The sequence below is a fragment of the Phoxinus phoxinus genome, assembly GCF_949152265.1.
Source record: "Phoxinus phoxinus genome assembly, chromosome: 9".
In the NCBI taxonomy this organism is placed as follows: domain Eukaryota; kingdom Metazoa; phylum Chordata; class Actinopteri; order Cypriniformes; family Leuciscidae; genus Phoxinus; species Phoxinus phoxinus.
Genome location: NC_136884.1, coordinates 6,264,669 through 6,280,111, shown reverse-complemented (window position 1 = coordinate 6,280,111; position 15,443 = coordinate 6,264,669). Strand labels below are relative to the sequence as shown.

Sequence of the window (15,443 nt, the reverse complement as noted above, 5' to 3'; positions counted from 1 at the left end):
GATCAAGAATAATAGAAAGAAAAACAAGTTTAAGTATTAGACTATGTACAGTATTGACCAAAAGTGATGTCTGGAGGGGATATTAGTTATAATGACCCTACAATTTTGAATAAACCATCAAAATATGAGGATATTTTAAATATGAGGGAAGAACACTACACTTGGTTAAGGTACAGTATTTATTTGGCAAAAAAGGGACAAACTTCAACAGGTTTTATTTTACTATCTTGCATAGAAAAACAAAGAAACTCGCAGGAAAAAGCATCGTTTTTGCGTTTTTTTGTTTTTGCATGTGTTCATCCTAATTTCTTTCCTAATGTCCACACCATTTTTCATGTTTCATTGCGTTATTATAACACACACACACACACACAAAACAATTAATAAAATCTTTACGAAATACTTAATATTTTAACAAAGGAACACAATTTCTATTTTCTCAGCCCGGACATCAATGTTAGCCACTTCTGTTGCTATAATGAAAATGTATATTTATTCTATTATTATTATTGTTATATATTTTTATATTATACACATGTTCATGTTTGGACCATCTGAACCGGTCCCTGTTCGTGAATGAAGCACAAGTTCCCTCTGCTGGTCAACACGAGGAAGCTCAGATTGGGGTCATACCACATTTAGCCTACATTACATTTATTCATTTAGCAGACGCTTTTATCCACAGCGACTTAAAACTGTCCTGTCAGCCTACTGATCGTGCAGAGAAGTCAATTAATAGGTTAGAGAATATTAAATAGCCTATAAATAAACGTAAGCCTATATAAAGTTATACATCTTATTTAACATTTGAGAAACATTTGGAGGCCACCAAATGATTCTCACACGCAAAATAACAACTGAAATGAGCCGAGAGGGACTTTGTATTCTTGTGTCCCATGAGTTCAGACACATAGAAAGTCAAATTTGTGGCAAATTGACAAACCAATTATGGTTTGCATGTCAATTACCTGGACATGTTGAAGCCGCCCCCTCACATCCTCTGGCTCTGGGGGCGAGTGTTGCGTAAAGGATGGTGGCGAGGAGTGGCACAGGATGCGTTTAAATAGCCACGCTCACAAACTTTTACGCATCACAACCTCTTCAGCTCTGCACACTGGTTTTACGCATTGATACTCTGCGCTCTGTGAAGATGCGTTGCGCACTTTCCAACCTGCACATGCTGCACTCCTCCGTCCTTGCGCTGTGGTTCACAGCTTTCCAGGGCTTCAGACCTGCGGATGCTGCCCCCAACCCTTCTCCTCTCCTGGGCTCCAACTGGGGAAACCCGCGGAGATTCATCCATCTTCAGACAACTTCAGATTTAAACAACTTCTACTTGGAGATCAGCCCGAACGGACATGTGCGCAAATCTACAAACCGGGGGTCCTACAGTGAGTAGCCTATACCTACTGTTTTTCATCAGCATAAAGATGATGAAACCGATATTTAGTATATTAATACCTGTAAAATAAAAGTCAAACTGCACCAGTCTGAGCAAAGATGATTAATAAAAACAACTTTTTTTTTCATATCAAACACTGTCCTTTATATCTCCACAGTTTAATCTTCTATCCTGCATTTCAACAGGTGTAATTTTATTGAAGGCAGAGAGCAGAGACCGTCTGGCAATATTTGGAGTGAAAAGCAACCGGTTTTTGTGCATGGATGCAGGAGGGACCCCTTTTACATCTGTAAGTTTTTAATCAAATGCATTTAAGTGAAAAAGGTAAAAAAAGAAAAGTGTAAAAAATTAAGGCATAGGCTAATTTTTCACAGATCATTATTAATACATAAGGCCTGTTCACACCACAACTATAACCATAATGGCACAGAGAAAAGATGTTGGAATTACTTTCAGAACGAATTTCCGCTATGGTCATCATCAGCATTGTAAATCCTGCAAAGTTTTTTATATTTATATCTTTTTTAATTGTATGTACATTTCTAACACTATAAATTATATTACCTTTGCATCAAATTACAAAAAAACTAGTTAACACAGCTTTGAGGGTATAGCCTTTCTTTTTGAGCAACTGTGGGAGTGACGGTAAAATTGGCTTCTCTCTTCCGACTGCCGTTAACAATCTCTCTCTATTTTTTGCCCTCTTTTGAAAGTTGCGAAACAGTATTATAGAGTTTTTTTGTTGTTGTTGTTATTTGAGCAAATGGGAAATTGAAAAATATGTTTAATGTAGTCTCTCATTCACCACTATAGAAGTTTACCCAACTATGATGACTTCTGCTTGTGAGAAACCCGTAAATTGTTATCGTTATAGTTATCGTTATAGTTAGTTATAGTTTTTGGTGTGAATGGGCCTTATGTTTTGGTACATAAGAATAGCCGTGACACTTTACCTTCTTTTGGATTCGTTATTTTACTATTGGTATATTTTTTATGTCTTTAGACGGTCTGCAATAAAGAAGATTGTCTTTTTCACCACAAACTTTTGGAGAACAATCGTGACGTGTACTACTCCACCAAGCATGGCATACTGCTTAACCTGGATGGGGCAAAACAGGTGTTCATAGCTGGACAAAACCTCCCTCAGTCATCTCTCTTCTTATCAGAGAAGAACACTGTCCCACTGGAGCGCCTGCAGCACCGGGAGCGGAGGAACCGGCAGGTGAATCCGTCAGACCCGCTGAACGCGCTCCGGAACGGAGAGGAGTCAGACTCCAGAGCTGCTCAAGAGGACGATGGGGACTTGGACTTTGAGCCATCGGAGGGACAAAACATCTCCAGAGAAACCCTAGTTTCCCCATCCGATGATGACCCTTGGGACCTTCTTCACGACTCAAGCCCCGGCAGTCCCCGGATTTCAGCAATCGTCGGATAGACCATCTTGATCCTCCATGCAGGTGACTGTGGACCCGCCAACGTAAGAGTGTGACTCCATAATATTTTCATCAATGGTCATAAATAAATATTTTAATGGACACATATTAAAAATCAAATTCACATAGATCTGCAGATTCTTTAGGCTGTTTAATCTGCATCCCACCAAATCTGAAGAACCTGTGTTGTTGTTTTTTCACCTGCCCCCATGAATTTGTCTTTGGTGCTGGACACCACCCGTGGATAACAATTGTCAAACAAGAAAGTATTTATTTATTTAATGAATTACATGTTTTATTTATGGTATTTATATGGATGCTTTAAATGTTAGATGTGCAGGGAAATGTTATAGGCATACCCGTTTTACTCGTTTTAAATAAAAGTTTTTTCTTGATTAAAGAAAATATGTTCTGTGGTTTATTTGTGTCTTATTCGTCTTGCAGTAAACCTAGAAAGTAAGTTAGTTTTTTATTATTTTAAGCTATGTCATAAACGCCTAAGTGTGACATTTTCAGAATGGGGAAAAAAGAAAAACAATCTTTGGAGAAACGTGAGTTAGTTAATTCGGACAATATCATCAGTTTTCACCTTTTGGTCACTGTGAGGTTTGTTTGATTGAACATGTCCCTCAGTGGAAAGCTATCTGGTTTAACATCTCAGGTTCCTGTCATTAGAGGGGAATAATGAACACTCAGAATCAATCTGAAATCTGAGTCTCCAAGAATAAACCTTTCCACATTCTGTTTTGTTTCCAATGTCAAAGGCTGCACTTTGGTTATTTTTGGAAGGAAAGGCCTTACAGAGAGCCCACCTTTATGTTACACTATGACCTGGTTATGTAAAAGCTCTACATCTAGAAAGAGGATTTAGATTTTGTAGCTGATTTGAGAGCAGCATGTTTTGAACGGAGGATAAAAAAAAAGGTTTGATACTAGCCTATTGACAAAATTACATTTTACAGTTTCTTATGTAAAAGTAATTTGAGTTACGTAATTTATAAGAAATATGTAGTACATTTTTAATTTACTTTTTAAATTTAAGTTTCTGATGAAACATTTCAATGGAGGTCTTAACAATTGCTTTTAGGCTAAATTGCAATAGTCTAAAAAAAAAAAAAAAAAAAATTGCAATAGTCTATCATTATCTAAAACTTTTTATTTATTTATTTATTACCAAAATAACGATTTAAAATCCTTTAGTAAGTGGAGAGGATGTAACGTTATATATTGTTAAGCAAAGAATCATCAAGATTAAGATCATCATTAAGATCTAACCTAAATAGGCCTAGTATAACCTAATTATTATAATTATTTGTAATAATAATAATTATGATTATTAAGATTTACAAATACACCAAGGGGGTACACTATGATAAACAGCACAAATAAATAAGTAAAATCAAAAGATAGAAGAAAAAAAAGCATATTTTTGATTCCGTGTGACGTGATCTGTGCGTACACGTTAGAATCGTATCCGCAGATTCGACGTTTTTATAAAACGCACAAAGCGTGTACCAATTAAATCAAGTTCGTCGAGGTTTTAAGACCATATAATAATTGAAAACTATTATAATATTTGAATCACTTACTTTGTGTTGAACTGGAAGCACAAGGGTAGACACCTTTATAGTGAATTGCAAATTCGTATATTCAGATAGATTTCCGTAGTTTGTTTTCAGGCGGGACTGTGCCGCCTCAGCTCACTCACACATCAAAACAAAATGATACAAATACAGACTTTTTAAAAGTACCCATTAATTTTTTTAACTTGAACAATAGATATCACGAAAGGTTGTAGAAACACACGGCAGCAGTGTTCATAGCGCATAAAGTGCGATTTTATTCTTTCTTTTTGCACTAAATTATGGACAGACCTTCGAGGTGCGTATTAACATTATATAACGTTTAATGAGTTAATTCATGCCTTAGATTAGTGTTGTTTTGTCACTTTCCATATGTGCTTGCTTCTGTATGACAGCTGTTGGTCTTTGTTTTTCGTAATAACCAGTTACTTCCTAATATTTTCATAATCAATCACCGTGAGTTCAAAAATCTGGAAAGTCAGTGTCCTCTTTGATGCAAACTGTGTTTTCTACCTGTCATCAGAAATAGGAAAGCTGTTAACTACTCAGTCTTCCAAGACGATGATGGTGAGACATCTGATTTGCTTTAAGGAAATCACTTCAAAATCACTTAGAACCTATAAAGATGTTTAACGTTAACTTGCATGATTTATGTGACAGATGAGGACTTTACCTGTGTGAAACCTCCTCCCAAAAAAGCTCGAACGGCTGTTTCGGAGATAAACCACAAGACTACAAGTGCATCTCCAAATGAAGTTGTTAATCTCACCAGCTCAGGAAGCAAGAAGAGGTTACAAAAAGCTTTTTTTGTTTGCCTTTTCCAAACACATTTCACTCAGTAAAAAGTATTAATGTACCACTGAGTGTATGTAATGACTCCATTGACCATTTACTGTTGTGTTATTTCAGGACGTGTCTGGATGATAAACTTTATGACAGAGATTTGGAGACAGCTCTAACATTGTCATTGCTAAACTCTCCAAGAACACAAGATGGAGAGCCTACAACCAAAACAGGTGAATATTTGGCTGGTCTAAGTACTCATTTTCCTCATTCATGAAGTGCAAAGCTGTATTTTGCTGTTATTTATTGTCTTTTTGTGTTCTGCAGATGATTGTGACGCGTCTCAGCCTGCTCAATGTTCTCCACCTGTTCTGATACACTGCAGTGCTGATGACAGTCATTTAGGTAACAACAAATAATTTAGTCTTTTTACTGTTTATTTTTTATTTTTATGCAGCTTTATTCGACATTTCCATGCAAAAACCTTTGTCTATTCTCTAAACAAAACTCTGTGCTTGATTTTGTACAGTAGATGAAAGTCATCCCCATCCAGATTCTCCTCCTGTGCTGTCAAATTGTTGCATTGATGGCAAAAGTTTAGGTAACGCAAGTTTGTTGTTATTCAGATATGAACTTTTGATGTTAACAAAATTGAAGTTTGAAAGTGTAAAAATCAGTGTCAGAAAACTGCATCTTTGGGGCTGACATAAAAAGATAACAAATGTTAAATTTTCTATGCATGTGTGCCTCTGTGTTTATTATTGTCTTTGTTTTCAGGGCTGAATTTGATCAGCATGGATGCCTCCCCTCCCAATGTTTCCAAACAGACTGATGCCTCAGAAGAGCAGAGAAAACCACTGAAGGAGGAGGACAACAAAGTCGATGAGGACTACCAACCGCAAAACACACCAGGTAATCTGAGGACCTTCACAATCTTAATTAATGAGGCCATATTATGTATTTTTACAAAGTCTTAAATTTTGTTTTTGGGGTCTAATAGAGCATGTTTTCATGCTTGAATGTTTAAAAAAAAAAAAATCACATGTTTGATATTGTTGTAGGTAGCACCTCTTTTTCCAGTCTGTCAGTAACGCTCTGTTTAGTTCCTGTCTTTATAAAGCCCCTCCTTCTGAAAAGCACAATGTGCTTTAATTGCTCGACTGGATCCAGCGTGTTGTGATTGGTCAACCACTTCAAGTGTGTTTGGGAAATGTCACACTCATTACCATGACAAGTTTCAACACACTACTAACTAACTGAACAAGGCCTCGTCCCTTTATTTTGCATATGCATTGGGCAGGAATTATTTAAATGAGGAATGTTGTGACCTTTTTCATGCTCAAACAGCAACATTACAAAATAAAGAAATTTGAACATGTTAAAAAGCATAATAGATACTTTTTTAAAGTCACATGGACCTGGACTGGCCTCTGCTGCATATGTTTTAAGTGTTTTCATGATGAAATTCAATACTACTGATTCAAAATGTGGGCATTTATTTATGGTTGTTCCGGTTACAGATTCGGAGAGTGATGCAGACTTCACTGAAGAAGAGGAAAGTGAAGACGAGACATTCACGGTGAAGAAGATAAAGGTGGTGAAACCAAAGACAGAAAAAAAGGCACCACCTCCTGTGAAGGACAAGAAGGAAAAGAAAGACAAAAAGCCCACGAAAGCATCAAAAGCTAAAACCTCAGGTACTTTTTCTGTTCTTAAGAGTGTGTTCACACTTGCAGTTCGTTTCTCTTGGTTCTTTTGGTCTGGACCAAAAGAGAAAATGATACATTTAGTCTTGGTTCACACTGTAATTTTTAACACCGAAACTAAAGGTACAAAAACCCCCCCCTGCTTTTATTACGTATATTTTGTGACAAAACTTACTGTCATTTTTAACACTGAACCTAAAGATACAAAACAAAAAACAGCTTTTCTAACATATATTTTGCGACAAAACTTACAGAACATTCAAAACAATGCTGTGTGCTGGGCTAAATGCGCTCATTATGTGTGTACATTGTATTTTTACCAGTTGAGAACTCATGAAGAGTTTTTATGAGGAAGTCAATATAGTGCGAGGAATCCCTCCGTCACACACACAAACAAAGATCTGCTGCAAGTAGACAGCATTTCTGATGCCTATACTGAACTGTAAAGAGCAGCATTTTCTCTCATATTATGAGAAAAAAAGGTATGCTGGAGTATTCTGTCCTTTAGGGGTCGCATCTTGTGACATCAGTTCCTGGTTTTGGCTTAGTTTAGATGTCTTTGGTCCGTGTTGCGTTTATATATCTGTTGAACTGTACCAGAGTTTGTTTTTTGTTGTACCAACTTTTCATGGGTCTCAGTCCACTTGTCTGGTGCGCACCAGGGTTAGACAGCGTTCGCACTCATTCAAATGAACCGCACTAACAGAACAATCGCACCAGAGTTCATTTTAATCGAACCAAACCTGCCAAGTGTGAAAACCCTTCATTTTACCGTCCGATGAAAGACATGCCACTTTAACATCTCTCTTTCTGACAGCTCCCAGCCCAGCGATCTGTCGGAGTCCAGCTGCTCCTGTGTCTGGACTGAAGAAGACGCCAAATACTCCACCTATCTCTAAACCTGCTCTCTGCTCCAGTCCTGCAGGGGGCAAATTGCTTAAGTGGAATCCCCCTGGTGAGACTACAGGCTGAAATCATCAATGCAAAGTTTTCAATTTCGACTGCCAAAAACAGAAAAAGTGCTGTATTTGTGGTCCTGTTGTAAATTCTTTCTAACTCCATTTCCAGGTTTGGTTGGCCGGAGTCCCGGTGCGTCTCAGAATGCACCAATGAAGTCTCCTGGACAGGGGCTGCGTTTAGGACTTTCCCGTCTGGCTCGAATCAAACCCCTTCACCAAAATGCAGCTGTGAACTAAACAGACTAGTTTTAAAGAAACTATATAATGAGAAGCTGCACATCTTTAGGTTTCTATGGCAGGAAAATAAAATGGTAAGAAGTCTATTTTCAAAGTACTGAAATTTGTCCAGAAGTTTAAGGCCTTTCATCCCTTACTTACAGTAATATGTAGGGAATAAATTATTTTTTGTCAGTGTAATATTTTTAATTGTCTTTAGTGTGGTGTGTTTTAGCTCTGTAAATATGCACTTTTTGATCAACATTAAAGACTGTGTATAATATTCTAAAATCTGAATTTGCTCACTCGTTTTCATTCACTCCCTGAAGTGATATATATATCTGATATATATCAGTGGACTAATGTAGGGAATAGTGAGTGAGGTTATGGGGGTGATTTCGGAAACAGCGCCTGTCTTAAGTGAACGCTCAAGCCATGTCTCCCTCTAGTTGCCAAAACCAGTCATCTGGGGTGCAACTTTACTTTTGTAAAGCTTCTTTGAAACATATATATTGAATGTGCTATGCAAATAAAACTTATGCAAATAAAACAGCAAAAACTTTAGAGTTTGTCAAATAGCCTGTGTAAATTGTAAGAAGTCTTGTTTGCAGAGGCAGGGTGTTTCTTCATACATTAATGTTACAATACTATAAGTCAACTCTTCCTAAGTAAGTCTTTCAATGCTGCAGGTTTTGTGAATACTCAAAACTGCAACAGATAAATCTCTATATACCTATTGTGACTTAAAATAAAATATCTTTGACTTTGGTGAACTTTGTGGATGCATTTCAATTTCATTTGACATAAAATGGTTATTGGTGTAATCTGTAATCATTTAGGCTAAGTCAAAATTAATCAAATTTTTTTTTTTTTTTAAGGTTTTGCTGAATGATATGATTGAGGTTTAGAAAGTTTGATAAAGTTAACATTTTCTAAGCTGTACCCAGTGTTTAACTACCAGGATTCAATGTCCTGGTCTCCTCCTTCCTAATTACTTCCCAAGAAAAATGTGATCATGTTAGAGTGAAAAAGCAAGTTTTCAAGGCAAACTTAAAAAACACTCAGCAAACATTGGTGTCACAAAATCTAACAGTACAACATGGGCTAGTGCCCACAGACTAACAGTTAGTCACTAACTGGTACGTGAAGAAGGATAACATCTTGACATCTGTTAACAAACTGTGATTTTGCTGTTCTGATCATCATGAGATTTAGCTCTGTGAGGAGTTTGTTTCCAGTCTTGTCTGTCGCTGTGGTGTTTCTCTATGTGAGTTCTGTTAAGTGGGAAATCCAAAGTCAAGAGAAGCAGCTTCACCAAGTCCAGCAGAATTTCTCGTTACACAGCGCACTTCTCCTCAACAAGCTGGACAAACTGGAGGCTCATTTACACGCTGTTGGTGAGTTTCTGTAATCAAATTTGACAAAAATCATTTGTAACATGTTTTACATGTTACCCTTTAAGCACTCTTTAAAGTTGGCATGAAATTAAAATTGATCCAATTTATTTTCTTATAGTTCACCCATCTCGAATATCTATCTGTCGGTCGTAATCTTATGGGTTGGTTCACCAAAAAATGAAAATTGTCATTAATTGCTCACCCTCATGTCTTCGGAACACAAATGAAGCTCTTTTTAATTAAATTATTAAAAAAAAAAAAAAAATCAAACAGCTGTTACTAATATGAATGTGATATCTCTTTTTAAACATCTTTTAAAAAACATTATGGTAAACATTTTTCAAATGTATTCAATTCATGAGGGGAAAAAAGGACTGAGTTCACCTTTAGTTTTACATGCACAACATCACTATTTTAAAGAAACATGGACAGTTTGTATTAATGTAATTTGAAGTACACAATGATTTTCAAATATATAAAACAACAGAAATCTGTTAATATGAGCTGTAAGGTTTGCTGGTTTACTAGAATAAAAAATTCTAATGGATTTTATTGAAGCTTACACAAATATTTTTGCAGAAGAGAAAAGCCTCAAAGTGAGATATGAGAAGAAACCAGTGAAGAAGCCAGCAAAGAAGCTGTTTCCAAACTCTGAACTCTTCAAGGAATGGACTGTGGAACTTTCTGAGGACGACCAGAGGAAGGCTGAGGATCTCTTTCAGAAATACGGCTATAATGCCTTCCTCAGTGACCAGATGCCTCTGGACCGGGAGCTGCCGGACACTCGAGACCACAGGTCAGTTTCAGCCGTTCATGAAAACGCTCTGACGTTCTTGATGGATTCATCCATTTTCCTTTTGTCATTGTTCTTTAGATGCATCGGCCGTGAATATCCGCACAATCTTCCCACCATCAGCGTGATACTGATTTATCTGGATGAGGCTCTGTCTATCATTCAAAGAGCCGTTTGCAGCATCATCAACAGAACTCCAGCCCACCTGCTCAAAGAGATCATACTGGTGGACGACCACAGCAGAAATGGTTTGTTTCTCTCAAATCCTCATCAAACCCTATTGTCTCAGATGCATATTATAAACAAACTGAGCTAGTCATTCTGGATGTATGTCTTCCACAGAAGATCTGAAGACACAGCTGAATGTTTATGTCAGCTCCATCAATGAGAAGCACCCAGGCCTGGTGAAGATGGTGACCCATCCAGAGCAGAAAGGCCTGGCCCAGGCCAGAATCTCAGGCTGGGAGGCTGCCACCGGAGATGTGGTTGCCATCTTGGACGCCCACATTGAGGTCCATGTCAAATGGTGTGAAACTGCTCAGCTGACTTCAGTATCTGGCAATAAAATCAATGTTTGCTCAGCTAGATGATATTAAAACAAAATAACTTACTGGTGCGAAGCAGCGTTTTATTTTTTTTCAAATGAGTAATTTCCTATAATTTTGAATTAGCTTTTAGTTTTAGTAGTAATTGTTAGGTTTAAATTTCATTGTATTTCAGCTCTAATTTATTTACTGAAAATTATTTGAATAGCTTTAAGTTTAGTTAACATTGACAACACTTGTTAACAACCACCACAGACACATGAACATTATAACAGTGTAATAATGAAATCACATTTTCTCAAGTACTCTCTCACTTTTAGGGCGGAGCCTCTGCTTGCACGTATCCAGGCTGATCGCACGCTGGTCCTGAGCCCAGTGTTTGACAAAGTGAAATACTATGACTTGGAAGTGATAAACTATACTACCTATGCTCATGGTTTTGACTGGGCTCTCTGGTGCACGTACGTGCTTTTCCCACAGAAGTGGTACGATCAAAAAGACCCTTCACAGCCAGGAAAGTGAGTGTGTGTTGTGCAATATTGTGTTTAAGATCTCTCCTCCCATAGTTGTAATATAGCCTTCCCTAGCGAAAGCCTAAACTTACACTTATTTTTTTGTCTTGAAAGCTTGTATCATTTTATTTTGATGCATTTTTGTTGCAGCTTTTTTGTTCTTTTTTATTTTATTTACCTATAAATTACTACATTTGATCAATTAATAATATAATTTAAGCACATTCTTTCAACTTAAATATAGATGCGATTACATCCTTGATTAATCAAAAACGTAGTTGATGTCTGGAATTGGATGTTTTTAACACGCATGTATTAATCTTGTATTTAATGTAATGTAAACTGTAATGCCAAGTTAAAGATAGAATAAATAGATAAAAAGGGTTGTGTTTGATTAGACAAATGATTCTGTGATCAAACAGATTATTAAATCAGTAGGTTGAGCTTATTTAAACTTTTAGCAATGAGGACGTAGTGTTTTGAATAGCCTAACCTATGTATTATTATTTTTGTTTAATTTGGTCCTTTATGAATACAAATAGACTGAAAATTTCTATAACTATTGTCTTTATTTTCCCACAAGATTTAAATCTTATTTTTAATCTAATATTATCTATGTTTATTTATATTATACATTTAGAGGTATATTATTATTATTATTGTTATTATTCACAGACCTATATATAATTTAAAAAGCATGTCACTGAATGCCACATAACAGATTTGATTTGACTGGATAGTTGAAATATCATTATCATAGGTTTAATTTGTATGTGTTTGTTATTTTGTCCTCGCATTCCATTCATTCCTATGGGTGGTCAAATTGACCCACGAGGGAAGGATTTGTTACTTTTTATTTATTTATTACAACCAGATAAACCCAAGTGTGAAGTTCAAGTGCGACAAAAGTCCTAATGCCTTGGACCACTCTGAAGAACACTACATTTTTTAATTAAAATAAAATAAAATAATTTCAGGTCAAAATAACCTGAGGAGAGGATGTTTTCCTCTTCCTTTAGTGTGTAACCTATCTGTTAAACGCTTCAGGTGTTTGGCCAATCACAGCGCAGTGGGTCAGCTGGCCAATCAGAGCACTCTGGTCTTTTTGGAAGGAGGAGCTTTGTAGAAATCAGTGTGTCAGACAGACTGGGAATAGAGGGGTTGCAATAATGTACATTATATGATAATTTTTTTGAACATTAAAGAATGTTATCGGTATTCTAGTACATCCAATTAAAATAAAGCCATCTATAGCCTCTTTATGTTCTTGTTGTATGAAAGCGGTCTCACACTGGCAATCGTTCTGTTGAGCTGATGTTGCTATATTGTGCTCTATTAAATCCGTTCTCTCCGCCTGTTCTCCAGGAGTCCCTCAGTAATGGGAATACTTGTGGTTGATCGTCTGTTCTTCGGTGAGATTGGGACTCTGGATGGAGGGATGCAGGTGTACGGAGGAGAGAATGTAGAATTAGGAATACGGGTAAAGCACATGGTCATTCTACCGAATTATATTATATTAAACTCTATACATTATACTATATTCAGTGTTGATTTTTCTCGGCTCAGGTGTGGCTGTGTGGAGGAAGTATAGAGGTTGTTCCCTGCTCTAAAGTTGCTCACATTGAAAGGGCGCACAAACCCTACATGCCTGACATTAATAGTGTAATGAAGAGAAATGCCCTCAGAGTGGCAGAAGTTTGGATGGACGAATACAAGAAAAATGTCCACATCGCCTGGGGTGTCCCCATACAGGTAAATCTAATGACAACTTTCAGCCACACAAATTCTGGGTGTTCAAGACCAGTTCTAGGAGTCTTGATGTGTTGATTTTGTCAGGTTCGGTTTGAGAACATTAAAGTAAACCGAGAGATGTGTGATTAAAGGTTTTAAATGTTAAATCGTTTTGACTCTTCATTAGATTTATGATCTGTTCTCTCCTTTTCCCACAGAACCATGGGATAGACATTGGTGATGTTTCAGAGAGAAAGAGACTGAGAGAGAGGCTGAAATGCAAACCATTCAAATGGTATCTGGAAAATGTCTATACGGCATTAAATCCTATGAATGATTTAATTGGTTATGGAGTGGTGAGTGACAAATGGTTCATATGACTCAAGAGAGTTTTATATAAGAGAAGTTTAATATAATGTCCTTATTTTCTCTCACACAGCTTATTAATGATCTGCAAACAAGTTTATGTTTGGATAAGGGACCATTTGAGGAGAACACTCCCATTTTATATCGATGTCATGTCTTTTCCCCACAGGTATAATCTCTTCTCTTCTCTTCTCTTCTCTTCTCTTCTCTTCTCTTCTCTTCTCTTCTCTTCTCTTCTCTTCTCTTCTCTTCTCTTCTCTTCTCTGTATTTTTGAGGAATATTTGACGCACTTCAGCCTCTTTTCACACAGGTATTTTACTATACAGCAAGTGGTGAGATACTTGCTCATCCCCTGCCGACCTTTTTACACGATCGTAAGCGCTGTCTAATTGATCCCGGCTCAGGCAGGTTTCCAGAGCTGTCCTGGTGTTCACACACTGAACAACAAAAACACATGTACTGGGACTTCAAACAGGTGAACAAACCACTAGGATACTGTGGTTTATCACAATCTGAACATTGCATGAAAACATTTCTTTCTTCTTCTATTTTCAGGGACAGGCCATTCAGAACAGAGACACCAAACGCTGTCTGGAGATCAGTGCTGAGCAGAACGTAGAAAAAGTTTTTATTCAGGAATGCAGAAACCAGCACTGGAGGATACAACATGTAATTCAGGATTTATGAAACACAACATATAATCAATTTAGATAAACACAGCTGACATGCTGTAGCACGTTGAGATACATCACAGAAAGTGTTATAAAATAACGTGAATGCAGATATGACAAATTTGTTTAAAAAAAAGAAAGAAAAATGTATAAGAACTATAGTGCAATATGTGAATGCAGCTATGAACTGAGAGAAATTAGATGCTAAAATGGCACAAAATATTATATGGCTGATGAGAAAATAAAAATATAATTGATACTCTGATTTTCACTGCTCAAATAGAAATCGCAATAAATGACTAAATAATTTGCAAAATAATAAGCCGCACAGCCCTGTTTAAGTAATTTTTAAATAAAACGCTTGACTATATAAAATAAAAATTAGTGTTATCTGTTTACCTAGTATCTGTTTACTTTCATGTTATGTGAGATTTGCGAACATGCGAATGCTGTTAAATTGTTAAATTATTATTTTAAATCCTCAGGGTGACGCATCATATAATTCATTTACATATAAGGGATTCAGCCGACAAATAAGTTTGAGAACACCTGATATAGAGCAAGTAAACTTTCAAAACTTTAAACTAGTTTACAGAAACTTTACTAAATTAATGATAACCCCCCTAGTAAGTCCTTTTCTACTTGGATAAATAAGTGTCTGTTTGAGTTTTTCAGAAGTAAATTTCTATTTAAATATATGTGAATTCTCTCCAAAGAAAATTTTAATAATTAAAAAACAATAAACAGCAATGCATGTTTCAACTATATAATTATGTCACAGTGTCTGGTTTGTGTATCCCGGGTGTCCACTAGAGGCCCTCCTTTCCCCACGGTGTCATTCACTCATACTATATTTCCCATCATCCTGTTCTGTCACTCATTGATCAATGCACACAGCTGTTTCCCGTCACCTTGTTAGTATCTGTGTGTATATACGGTATATCCTGTTTGTTTCAGTGTTTGTCACGGAGTCCTTGTTTTATGTCACCACACTTCTGATGTCTGTATCTGCCCAGTTCTTGTTTGCCTCTTGTGTTTTGGATTGCCTTATTGGATTTTTGACCTTTGCCTGGACTGGTTGTGAGTACGGATTACCCAAATAAATAACTGCACTTGGATCTGTCTTTTCTCGTGTGTGTGTGTATCGTGACAGAAGGACTCCGTCACTAAAAGATCCAGCAGTATGGGTTCCCGTATCCTTCCCCCCACTACGAAGAGGGAGAAGAGACAGCAGAGGCGAGGACCGTCATCTGGTGAGTCAGAGCCTCAGATGACACTGTTTGATTGCTTCGCGCTGTGGGCTCGGAGGACTGAGGAGACCATGGCGGTCGCCTCCACTGAGTCC

The 15,443-nt window shown here is 37.0% G+C and overlaps 3 protein-coding genes across 3 annotated transcripts; all 3 read left to right on the top strand.

The window, feature by feature from the left end:
• The first annotated feature begins 1,093 nt into the window (after positions 1-1,093).
• fgf23 (fibroblast growth factor 23) lies at positions 1,094-3,232 on the top strand. The gene is made up of 3 exons (XM_079624319.1): positions 1,094-1,391; positions 1,588-1,691; positions 2,406-3,232. The coding sequence occupies exons 1-3, from the start codon at positions 1,151-1,153 to the stop codon at positions 2,835-2,837; spliced, it is 777 nt and encodes a 258-aa protein (XP_079480445.1). The 5' UTR covers positions 1,094-1,150; the 3' UTR covers positions 2,838-3,232.
• A 1,056-nt stretch (positions 3,233-4,288) lies between these two features.
• rad51ap1 (RAD51 associated protein 1) lies at positions 4,289-8,853 on the top strand. Its single transcript, XM_079624308.1, has 10 exons — positions 4,289-4,716; positions 4,942-4,985; positions 5,079-5,208; positions 5,328-5,434; positions 5,529-5,606; positions 5,731-5,802; positions 5,979-6,113; positions 6,722-6,898; positions 7,725-7,862; positions 7,976-8,853. The coding sequence occupies exons 1-10, from the start codon at positions 4,700-4,702 to the stop codon at positions 8,101-8,103; spliced, it is 1,026 nt and encodes a 341-aa protein (XP_079480434.1). The 5' UTR covers positions 4,289-4,699; the 3' UTR covers positions 8,104-8,853.
• Positions 8,854-9,185: 332 nt separating this feature from the next.
• LOC307004801 (putative polypeptide N-acetylgalactosaminyltransferase 8) lies at positions 9,186-14,864 on the top strand. Its single transcript, XM_079624292.1, has 11 exons — positions 9,186-9,479; positions 10,059-10,275; positions 10,354-10,520; positions 10,615-10,798; positions 11,138-11,335; positions 12,695-12,809; positions 12,896-13,081; positions 13,279-13,416; positions 13,500-13,595; positions 13,738-13,902; positions 13,983-14,864. The coding sequence occupies exons 1-11, from the start codon at positions 9,287-9,289 to the stop codon at positions 14,112-14,114; spliced, it is 1,791 nt and encodes a 596-aa protein (XP_079480418.1). The 5' UTR covers positions 9,186-9,286; the 3' UTR covers positions 14,115-14,864.
• Positions 14,865-15,443: the final 579 nt, after the last annotated feature.